Here is a 12,561-nt window from a genome sequence, read left to right as displayed (position 1 = left end):
TAACTGTTTTCTGGGGTTTTAGTTCGGAGCCTCTGAACCGAAAATTAATGTCTTTTCGATCCCGCCGTCCCCTCAAGATAATTATCTCAGTCTTTTCTACTGCCAATTTTAAATCGTTGTTCTCTATCCATTTCGCGGTTTTTTCTATTGCTGTGTTTACTTTATGTATGATGCCCCGATTCGTGTCGTCCTCGATTAGTAGGGCTAGGTCGTCTGCGTATGCTATTGCCCTTACTCCTAGTGTTCTATTTACCTCTAGTACCCCATTGTATAATATGTTCCATAATGTGGGTCCCAGGACTGACCCTTGGGGTACTCCAGCAGTCATATTCATCTTATTTTTCTTCGTTATGCATACGCTTCTTTCCGATAGGTAGTCCTTTATTATATTGGACATGTAATCCGGGGCCCCCAGCTCGACAATCCTGTCGATGATGAGGCCCCAGTTCGCCGAGTTGAAGGCATTTTTAATGTCCAATAGAACAAGTACCACCCACCTCTTTCTACTTATTTGTGCCGCGTCTCTAATCCAGATCGCTGCGTCTACTGCTGATCGACCTTTTCGAAATCCGAATTGTTGACTGGATAGAGCTCTCTCACTTGCCAATACCCCTTCCAGCCTCTTCTTCACAAGAATTTCATAAAACTTGCCAAGACAGTCTAGAAGGCATATCGGCCTGTAGGAGGATGCCGAGTCGGGGGGTTTCCCAGGCTTGAGTAGCAATACCAGATTTGCTTCCTTTAATTCCCTGGGAAACTCTTGATTCCGCAGTAGATTGTTAAATACTCTTCTGATCAAACCTGGTTTCTCTGTTGCTATTATCTCCAGTGCCTCGGGTGGCAGACCATCGGGGCCGGGAGCTTTACCCGATTTGATTTCCTGACCAGCGGCTTTTATTTCTTCCTCCGTAAACTCCTCCACTACCGTGGGGAAAATCTTCAAGAAAGCTTGCTCCTCCTTGGCAGGAAAGAGAAGTTCCGCGGATTCACGCCGCTGGTCTTCGTCTAGTCTGTATGGGGCGATCATTTTGAGAGACTTCATTGTTATTTTGTATGCGTCTCCCCATATGTCATTTTCTAGCGCGTCTATCAGATTCTGCCACCTTTCCTTTTTCTCTTTCTTTATTTTGTTGTTTAGATTCCTCTTCGCTGTTTTATATATCTCATTGAGCTCGGGGTTGCCCTGGCTTCTTGTGTAATTCCTCCGAGCTCGGAGGCACACTTCCCGTAGTTCTCTTATCTCATCCGTCCACCAATAGGGGGTTCTTTCGTTATTTTTTGTCTTTTCTGTGGCCAACTCAACGGCATTAGCGAGTGTCTTCCTAAGTTGGCCGAGATCTGTAATTGCATCTTCGTCGATTTTTTTAATCTCCGACAGGTACCTGTTTTTGTTTAATATTTTCTCTCTTCGACCTATCGGTTTTCTTAGAACCCTCCCTTTAACCATCACCTCGTACGTTATGTAACAGTGGTAGGTGAATAACTGTTCGTCGAGGACATCCCAATTTTTTATGCGTCTGGATAGCCTTTCGGTTGCAATGGTTACATCAATATGTGATTTGCTAGCCCCTCTTACGAATGTGGGTTTGTTGTTGTTGAGTACATGGAGGCTAGCCTGGGCTATCCATTCATTCCAGAACTCTCCCTTCTCATCATTCATGGGAGAGCCCCATGACCTAGATTTTGCGTTGATGTCCCCGACAATCATTATTTGCTTCTCTCTTGTAGCGATGCTCATTATTTCATCTACTTTTTGTTTGTAGTCTCTGATGGGTATGTTTGGAGATATGTAGCATGCCAGGAGACAAAAATCCTTCATCTTAATGAGAATATAATTTCCGCCCCTGACTATGCCACGCACGCCAAGATCTTTATTTCTGAAGAGCACCGCCACGTTTTTGTTTGTATCCTGCACCCAGCCACCGTCCGACGTTATTTTTTTGTTAGGTTCCGGGACGATGAGTAAGTCTATTTTTAGCGTGCAGGCTTTCGCGTGGACGAGATCGTGTGCCCGTTTTGCGCGGCCCACGTTCACCTGCATTATCCTTATACCAGGTTGATCCTTGAGGTTCATTTTTGGTTCAGTTCCCTAGAGAGTTGACCCGTATCCGTTTGTATATATTGAACACAATAAATATAAATAAAATAAAGGTGTAAATATAAAATGAATAAATAGGTAAATAAATAAATAAAAGATTAAAATGGTATACTGGACAATACACAACACACTAAGATTTTTAAAATTATATGTGAAATTAAATTTTATATAAATAAAATTTATATAAATAAAATGTGTATAGATAAAATTTTCAAATAAATTAAATAAATAAATAAAAATATGTATGATTAAAATCGATAAATTTACCCTATAAAAGGTGATTTCCTGTTTCACTGGTGGGCTGTATACGGACCCACCTCCGTTCATCAGGAAACCACTTCTCACCCTTTCGCTTTTGTTTCTTTTAATGTTTTATGTGTTCCCTTTCCCCTCCCCTGCCGTACACCCACGCCCTATAGGCTGGGCATGTCATGCGGTCCATTCTATGACCCTCTTCCTTACAAGTTAAGCAGTACGCAGTGCTGCTACACTGCACCGCTGTATGCCCGTTTTTAAAGCAGTTGTAGCAGCATGCTACCCTGCTCTCCCCTGTGCACTCATAGGTGCTGTGACCATAATGGAGGCACTTATAACACCTTACTGGCGTATGGCGTTCCATTATGGGGCATATAACCCAACCTATTACTATCGTTCTATACCTCCGTAGCTCTTCTGCTTTTGAGGGGCGTACGGCTATGGTCGCCACCTGTTCCCCATGCCTATTTATACGTAGCGTTTTGACATCTATTTCGTCCTCGGGGATACCGGTATATGTTGTTATCGCGCTTATTAGCTGTTCTTCTGTAAACCCAGGGTCTATTGCCGTGATGGAAAAATAATTTTCTTTCTTCCGAACAGCCATGCTCATTCCCGTTATTTTACTGTCCATCTCCTTCTTCAGTTTCTCCGCTGCTCCCTTCCCCTTTAGTTTTACGAGGATGTCTCCCCCTTCTGTTTTTTTTAGCCTATTTACTTTTAAGCCAATCTTCCCTATATCAATTTTCTGATTCATCTCTTTTAATACATCAGTGTATGATTTCCCCCCCGTTTTGATTAGGAGCGCTTCTTCCTGCTCATGCCTCTCCCCTTTATCCATCTCCTTCCCTCTGATAACTATTTCCCATACTATATTTTCTTTTCTCCCCACAAATTCGAGAGCTTTTCGCACATCTTCCTTATTTATCTCGTTGTTAACGATGACTCTAACGGTTTCCGGGGGCTTCTCCCTTTTTTTTATTATATTTATGGCCTTTACAGCCATTTCATACATTCCCTGTTCACCCACTTTGGTTACATATGTGTACCACTGCCTCCTTTGGTTGGCCATAGAGCTTTTCTTTACATTTTCTATGTACTCTATGTCGCCCACTTTGCATTCCTCAATGATTTCTGCTACTTCTTCCCTGAGCGTTCTTATGACGCCCTCTACCCCTCCGTCTTTTATTTCGTTTTTAGTTATTATTATGCATTCTTTTTTTTCAATTGTCTCTTGCAGTCCCCCATGTTCCCACTTCGTTTTTTCAAACACCTTGTCCTCCCATTTCTTCTCGTGGATTTGACTAAAGGTGTCTATGTCTCCTCCCTTGTTTACAATTCCTATTATTTTTTCTGTTTCTTTTCTTTGTCTCTCTTGCTCGATCTTAATTTTACATTGTTCGCATCTTATATTTTTCTCCTCCCCTTGTGTTGTTTGATTTGGGCTAATTTTTCTGTTTTGCATAGAGTTAATTTCCCCTATGAGTTTTTTCATTCTTATTCTTTCGTCCTCTATTGGGCCTTCTGTATTAAGTATATCGAGTATTTGTTTCATTTTCCGTTGGACCTTTTCCCTGTCGGTTTCTTCTGGATATTTTTTGCTTTCTTCAAGTTTTTCTTTTTTGAATTTTTCATTTATCTCAAGGCTGTCCCCTTTTCTTTTTTTCATTTGCTGCATTTCTCTTCTGTCCTCTTCGTCGAACAAGAAGGCTGTTAAAACACTCTCCTCTATATCTTCCCAAGTTCCTCCCCTTTCTTCTTCCGTTTTTTCATCGTGACTTTCTGTGAAGGCTTTCGCTTCCAGGATTTTCACCGAGGGATCTTCCTCTTCTTTCTCTTCCTCCTCTTTTTCTTCTTCTTCTCTTGTATTAATTTCTTCCCCTACAAGTGTCGAGTGCTTTATGGCACCCGACCTGTTTAGTTTAGGCTGTTGATCGTGCCGTTGTAGCAATTCCCTTTCAAACTTTCTCAGCTCATCTTCATCTATTGTGCCGTCTTGCGACTGTTCTTCCCTATTCTCAATTTTACTAATTAATGCGTCGTCATTGTCCTTTTGCCTTTGGTCGTCGTTATTTTTTCCTTTAGGTTTTTTTGAGTTGGTTTTATTCATATGAATTCCCACGAGTCGGGACGTGCTACGCGTCCGACGTGGCAGTGCGCCCTTACCACGTTAAGGCTAGGTTCTTCGGGAGGTCGCCAGGTATCCCGAAGGGATCGTTTGTGATGCTCTAACCCTCGCATCTCTCATATCTTTGGCACGATGCCTTCCACCGTGATAGTGGGGATTATTTTATTGAGGTTTACTCCTCTAGGCTTTTTATCACGGTTGCCTCCGGACGCAGTAGCAGCCTGTATTCACAGGCTACCTGGAATTTCCGCGTAACTGCTGCCTCCACTGTTACGCGGGATTGGGAGTGGATGTGTGTTGGGAAAGGTACTTTGGCGGGGTAAGACATGGCGGCTACTCGTTATGGGTATGTCGAAAAAGATTTCGAATAGAGATTTGTGATCGGAGTTCGACGGCAGAGCCCCCGCATGGTGCGTGGGGCTCCACCATCGACCCCCGGCCACAACGCTGGAGTGGGCGAGATTAACTTTAGGAATTAGAGTAGTCGCAGGGAAGTTGGAGGGTGAAATACGACTGCTGAAGGCGAAGGCGTCGCAACTGCTCGCCTCAGTTGCGCCGCCTTTTAGCGTCCAGCGGCGGTGTCCGGCGACCACCCGGTGCACAGTCGCTGGACGCTGGAACTGTTCTTGGTTTCATCGGTCGTGCTCCCCTCACAATTTTTTAGGGACCACGACCGGTTACTCGGCCCTCCCACCGTCGTCGAGGTAGAATTACAGTCCCAGGGAGAGATATTTTCTAAACTAATATTATAAAAAGAGTACAATAAAACAAATTTACATATTTTTATTGTTACAATAAATAATCATATATTGATTCATATTTTCTAAACTAATATTATGTCTTCTATCTGTTAATATTTGTTTATAGGCAGAAAAAGATCTCTCAACGTCACAAGATGTAATTGGGGCATATTTAAACTTTGCTATTAGAGACGGATCCATATTAATATTTTCATCGAAGTTTCCAAAATTGATTATATTATTTATTGAACGCAATAAAGTGAAACCCTCATTTTTGTTTAAAACGTCATCAAGTTTATCTTTAATTTTTACTCCAATTTCCCCATTCAGATTTGTTATTTTCTGTTTAACCGAATCAACAATAGACATACTATTGTGAAGACATAAATTTTGAGCCTCTAATTTTGTAATTGAACTTTCAATGATATCGAAATTCGATTTTATATACAACAATTGATTTTTAATAGACTTTTCTTTAAAAATATTTTGACAGTTATCAATAGCGGTACAAGTCGGATCAAAACTTGAAATAACGCTTTTGATGTCGTCGTAGTGTTCAGATAAAAATATAGCACTTTTAAGCCAAGTTCCCCATCTGGTTAATACTGGTTCTGGTGGTAAAGGAATATCGGGAAGCATCTCCCTATATACCTGTACACGTAGTGGTGCTTTCAGAAATACTTTTTTTACATTATTTATTAAGGTGTTTACATTGGGAAATTCAATTCTAACTTTCTCTGCAACTCTGTTTAGGCCGTGCGCCAAACATGTACAGTGAATTAAATTAGGGAAAAAGATTTTAAGATTGGATGCAGCTTTCATCATATATGAGGCGGCATCACTAAGCATTAATAATATTTTTTCAAATGGTACTTGATCAGGTAAAAAAAAATTTGTTAGGGATTCGTTAACAAATCTAGCTATTGTAGCATAGTTTGTTTTTTCCAAACATTTTACACTAATTAAGTATGAGTTTTTAAAATCGCCAGAGTCGTTAAGAACTCCAACAATTAGATTCGCAATTTGTCGACCCTTTGTATCCGTTGTTTCGTCGACGGAAATCCAAAGATATTCGGCTTTTAACTGATTTTTAATACTCGTCATCACATCTTTGTAACATGCACTGACATATTTTTTCCGAAGAGTTGAAGAACTTGGTATTTGAGCTGGTTTATCTTTAATCTTGCAATAAGTTTTTAAAAAGTTTTGACACGATTTATGTTCTAACTTGTGCAGAGGGATATTGCAGTTCAAAAAAAAATGGCATAAATCCTTTGCAAAGGTTTCTTGCCCAACTGACGTATTCTGAATCTGCAAACTGTTCTGTAGAATCTGCTGGCGAGGTTTATTATCATTTTTTGATAGCTTAGTTTGGTGAAGTGAAGTTTTTATGTGTTGAACTACTTGGAATTTCTTTTGACATGGAATCTGGAATATAATGATAATGATGTTTTAGATGTTTTCGTAAATAGATACCTACATTAAAATGATCAAACTTTTTAAACCTCCCCCAATTTTTTTTTATTTCTCAAAGTGAAATTGAAATCGTCAAACAATAAAGTACAGTCAGTGTACCGTAGTATACAGGGTGGGCCACTCTCAACACCTCGCTCTGTATAAGCCAAACCGTTGCGAACTTTAAAAAACAGTTTTTGAAGAAATGGGACGGTTTGTCATTTTAGAATAGACAGACACATAGATGTGCAAAGAAGTTTGATAAGTTTAAAAATCTATTGAAGTGGAGAACTTACCTTTTTATCACAAATGGTGCAAAACATACTTTCACTGTCGATAACTTTTAGATGATTGTTACTTCCAATCCAACTTCTGAGAAGACTTGATTTTTCCCTTGCTACTTTAGGCATTTTCACAATAATAATAAAATGATTTTTTTACACAGTATAGTCAATAACTTGCAATCACAAAAGTTGAATAATCGGCGATTGATTTAAGACTAACCATTCATAAAATAAAATAATCTATCCTACCCTTAAAATGCTTAAAATTTCGTTTTGGTTGGTTTTCCCAGAATAATTCATAGTTGGCCGACACCAGCAGAAAGTACAGGTAATATTTGTAATGTTATTCAAAATATAATCGGTATTTACTTAGGTAATTTGTAAATTCTGAGAAGTCTATAAATCTTAAATATCCGGATAATGATACCTGCAGCTATAAATAACGCCCATTATGTTTATGGGTACAACAACAAAGGAGCTTAACAGCAAAATATTTACTTTCACATTTTATTTTAATGGATGTTGATGTTACTAATATATACCTTATTTTTAAATGGGGTAGAGTAAATTCCCATCAAAATATGCATTTATATGCTCTTAAATCTCCAAATATGCAAGGCATATGCATTTATGAAAAACATGAGAAATATGCAGCATATATATGCATATGCATTTTGCATATAATCCAGTCTTTACAAATCACTCAGGCAAAAAAATTTGGATCTCCGATTTGTCTGAAAATTGGTATATAGCTTCTGCGGGACGTAAAAAGAAGATATTTAAGGTCAAAAAATCTTCTTCTTCTTTTTTCTCAAAATGTTATTTTATGCGATTTTACAGTGATTTGGTGTTTATTTAAACAAATTTGCATTTTCTGTCGTAAAGTATCAATGAAAAACATAATATTTTAATAGAAATGACTCAAAAATGTCATTATATGGCATTATAACAAGTTATTTTAAATCAAAACAAGATTTTGATCAAATTTTATAGTGTAAAAAACGTTAAAATACCGTTTTTTACATTTTCCTCCATTCCCAAAATACATCATCATCGATTTGGCTAAAAATTTGCCCGCAGATAGCTAAAAGATAGGACTTTAAGTGGTTAGAAGGATTTGAATTATATTACAATACCAAAAAAGTTACATGCAGTAATATCATAGGTACTCAAAAGTATATATTAGTCCAGTCGGGATAGCATTTGACCTTGAATGCCAAGCTGCACAAAAATTTATTTTTCTGATCTTTAGGGGAGTCAATAGTAGCCTAAATTTAAAATCACGAATGAATTCCCCCGTTACGTTAGCGGCCATCTTGATTTTAAAGGAGAACCTGTTTTGCCCAATATCTCCGCCATTTTTAACTTTTCCACAAAAATGGAAGGAACTGAAATTGTTCCAAATAAATCGTATTTACAATTATTACAATTTCTTTTTAACAATTTTTGTCGTGAGGTCGATATTTTCGAGTTAGTTTCTATAGTTTCTAGTTCTACTTACAGTAGACGCCTATATTTTTGACTATAATATTGCATGTAACTTTTTGGGTATTGTAATATAATTCAAATCCTTATGATCACTTAAAGTCCTATGTTTTGTCTATCTGTGGGCAAATTTTCAGCCAAATCGATTATGATGCATTTTGGGAATGGAGAAAAATGTAAAAAAAACGGTATTTTAACGTTTTCTACACTATAAAATTTGATCAAAAGCTTGTTTTGAATCAAAGTAACTTGTTATAATGCCATATAATGACATTTTTGAGTCCCTTCTATTAAAATATTATGTTTTCCATTGATACTTTACGAGAGAAAATGGAAATTTGTATAAATAAACACCAAATCACTGTAAAATCGAATAAAATAACATTTTGAGAAAAAAGAAGAAGAAGATTTTTTGACCTTAAATATCTTATTTTTACGTCCCGCAGAAGCTATATACCAATTTTCAGACAAATCGGAGGTCCAAATTTTTTTTTGCTCCAAAATTGAGTGATTTGAAATGGAATGACACAAAATTAATTTTTCAAACAAATATTTTAAGTCGTTATGAGAAAATTATAATTTAACAGATGAAATAAAATAAACACAATTCAACTCGTAAAATATTTGGACCCTTACCAGCCGAACAGGTAAAGAACCCACCTTTTATATAGTTTCTAATATACCTTTTCTACCTGGCCTCAAACGCTCGATATTTTTAACTCGTGGCAACCTCGCTTGACGGCAAATAGACCGCAAATACACATTTTTATGTGGTGGAAGTCAAAATGGCTGTGAAGTGTAAAAACTTTTGTATATAATTTAAATTTTTAAAATCAAAATTTTAGAAAACTGAGAACGATACAGGGCATTAAAAAATGCGCTCAACAAACATACACGAATTAAAATTCGAAAATGATAGTATTTCTTAGTGATGCCAAATGACTGCAACATGAAAAGATGACATAATGATAGCGGGATGTATATATATATATATATATATATATATATATATATATATATATATATATATATATATATATAATAGTTTTGTTTTGGGGTTGCAGTCACTTATTTTTTAGGGGCAGGATAAGTAAAATTCTTTGTTATTATCGAGCTTTCGCAAAATTTATTTGCTTTTTCAAGATAAGCTAAAATAAGTATATGATAAATACAATGAAATTAGAGATAAAGTACATGGTATATAAAAGCATAAAAAACTTACAACTTGAGGTTATTCCATAAAGTAAACATTTTTACAAAACATAATGTATATAAATTTCTATTTTATATAATCCAAATAACAATGTTCCAATTTGTAAAAAAATATGAGGAAAGATCTGATTTAATTTAGTTTTAAATTTGACTAATGCCACAAAGACATTTCAAGTAATGTCAAAAAGAATACCAATATCTGTTTATTTGAAGTTGTTATAAACTAGTATTAGATTATTCAATATTAGTATACTTTAAATTAGAGTAGGTATATCTAGATATATGAATTTTGCCAATTATTCTTTAGTTAATAAAAAATTAAAGTGGTGCCAAAATTTGAAAATTTAATTTATGAAATTTAGTTAAGGAATTTAGTGTTTTTTAATTAAAATATTATTTATCATAAGATAAAATGTAATTGTAGATGTTATTTAGTTTATTTATGTCAGTTTTTTTATTCACACATTGATTTTTATTTATGCATACCATTTTATGCGGAAATTGTGAAAAATCATACATCGGACACACATCTAGAAACCTAATAGGTAGATTAACGTCACACAAAAGCGATCTAAGAAATAACAAAAATACATGTGCATTAGTAAACCATGCACTAAATAAAAATCATTCATTCAACTTCAATGAAACAACGATATTGAAACATGAGAACCAACTTAATAAAAGGGAATTTCTTGAAATGGTATGCATAAATAAAAATCAATGTGTGAATAAAAAAAACTGACATAAATAAACTAAGTAACATCTACAATTACATTTTATCTTATGATAAATAATATTTTAATTAAAAAACACTAAATTCCTTAACTAAATTACATAAATTAAATTTTCAAATTTTGGCACCACTTTAATTTTTTATTAACTAAAGAATAATTGGCAAAATTCATATATCTAGATATACCTACTCTAATTTAAAGTATACTAATATTGAATAATCTAATACTAGTTTATAACAACTTCAAATAAACAGATATTGGTATTCTTTTTGACATTACTTGAAATGTCTTTCTGGCATTAGTCAAATTTAAAACTAAATTAAATCAGATCTTTCCTCATATTTTTTTACAAATTGGAACATTGTTATTTGGATTATATAAAATAGAAATTTATATACATTATGTTTTGTAAAAATGTTTACTTTATGGAATAACCTCAAGTTGTAAGTTTTTTATGCTTTTATATACAATGTACTTTATCTCTAATTTCATTGTATTTATCATATACTTATTTTAGCTTATCTTGAAAAAGCAAATAAATTTTGCGAAAGCTCGATAATAACAAAGAATTTTACTTATCCTGCCCCTAAAAAATAAGTGACTGCAACCCCAAAACAAAACTATTATACATAGTATCAGTCAATATTACCAAACTACTTTATATATATATATATATATATATATATATATATATATATATATATATATATATATAAAGTAATAGAGAGACGCCTATGGATTTCCAGCTTAGAAGTGATGACAGGGTACTTTGACTTTGAACTCATGAGTGCTGACGCTATTATGAAATCGTGTGAACTGTTATATTGCATTTTTCATAATGTTTAATTAAAATTGTATTCTTAGTCAGTCTAGATTCTGCTTTTATTGTAACTAGTTGTTTTAGCTCTAATAAAGTTTTTTTAAAAAGTCTTTTTCGGCATTCCCAAATATTAGTGGCGCAGTCAGTAGGATTGGTCAAACGAAATTTAACGGATATAAATTTCGGTTCGTTTCAACGATTTATTGGCCTTTATTCGGTGTGTTATATTGCTGTGGGTGGATCGAGTAGCCCTGCGTAACAGGAATCGCGTTAAGTGGACTTTTCGAGTGAATATCGAAGATATCTGCCTAACCAAATCTTAGAGGGAACCGACTTATATGGAGTGGACAATTATTCTCTGGTAAGTGCTTATATTATGTCGTATAGAGAGCCTAAAAATTAGTTAATTCTGATTCATCAGACTCAGATTCTGACTCAACATTTCCTATTAAAGATAATTTTTGTTCAAATCCCATTTTAACCACTAATCGTAATTCTAATTTAAATTTTTGCTTAGAAAATAAAATAAAGATGCCAACCCCACAAATCCCACAATTAAAAAAGGAATATCTCGATATGATTCCGGATTTCCACGGAGAAACTACATTACTTCCTAGATTCGTGGAAATTTGTGAAAAATTATTAAATAAATTTTATAACACAGTAGATTTAAGTGATTTTCAGAATGAATATTTAATGTCTAGTATATTAGCGAAAGTTAAAGGTGAAGCTGCTATTAACATATCAGCATGTGTAGTTAGAACGTGGAAAGATCTCAAAGATGCCTTACTAAACACGTACGCTGATAAAAGAGATATTTACACATTGATTATAGAAATGTCAGAGTTAAAACAAAATAACGAAACACCCTTTGAATTTTTCAATAAAGTACAACATCTTTTGAATTTACAAATATCTTTAATTACTGCACGTTCTAATGCACAAGAACTATTAATTCTTTTAAACTATTTTCGAAGTTTAGCACTTCGAGTATTATTACGTGGTCTCAAAGAGCCACTTGGCACTTTTATGCGCACGAAAAATCCAGATAATCTAAACTCTGCCCTAAGTATTTTGACCAATGATTTTCAAATTTATTTAAATGAAAATAAATCTTCACTTAGGCAAACAAGGCCAAATTTTCAGAATAATCATAATCCAAGACCAAGGTCTAACTTAAAACAAAATTTTCCCCAAACAGATCGATCATTTACATTCAATGAACCGCGACAAAAATTTCAAGCTCCATTTGTATCGAACCCTACACAATTCCAGCAAAACACGAGACCTTTTCATCAACAACCCTTAGCAACAACCTCATATCCAAATAATAACAGAGGTACTAATATT

The 12,561-nt window shown here is 34.9% G+C and overlaps 1 protein-coding gene across 1 annotated transcript; it reads right to left on the bottom strand.

Moving 5' to 3' along the window:
• Positions 1-2,462: 2,462 nt before the first annotated feature.
• On the bottom strand, positions 2,463-4,463 carry LOC126883712 (neurofilament medium polypeptide-like). The gene has a single exon (XM_050649373.1). It carries the CDS (start codon positions 4,461-4,463, stop codon positions 2,463-2,465), a length of 2,001 nt encoding a protein of 666 aa, XP_050505330.1.
• Positions 4,464-12,561: the final 8,098 nt, after the last annotated feature.

This window comes from Diabrotica virgifera, chromosome 4 (assembly GCF_917563875.1).
Source record: "Diabrotica virgifera virgifera chromosome 4, PGI_DIABVI_V3a".
NCBI lineage: Eukaryota > Metazoa > Arthropoda > Insecta > Coleoptera > Chrysomelidae > Diabrotica > Diabrotica virgifera.
Note: the sequence above shows the minus strand (reverse complement) of the source record. Positions and strands in the feature narration are given on the sequence as shown.

Bases quoted from the DNA above. Each gene is read 5' to 3' on its own strand.
- LOC126883712 (XM_050649373.1), bottom strand. From the start codon at position 4,463: ATGAATAAAACCAACTCAAAAAAACCTAAAGGAAAAAATAACGACGAC.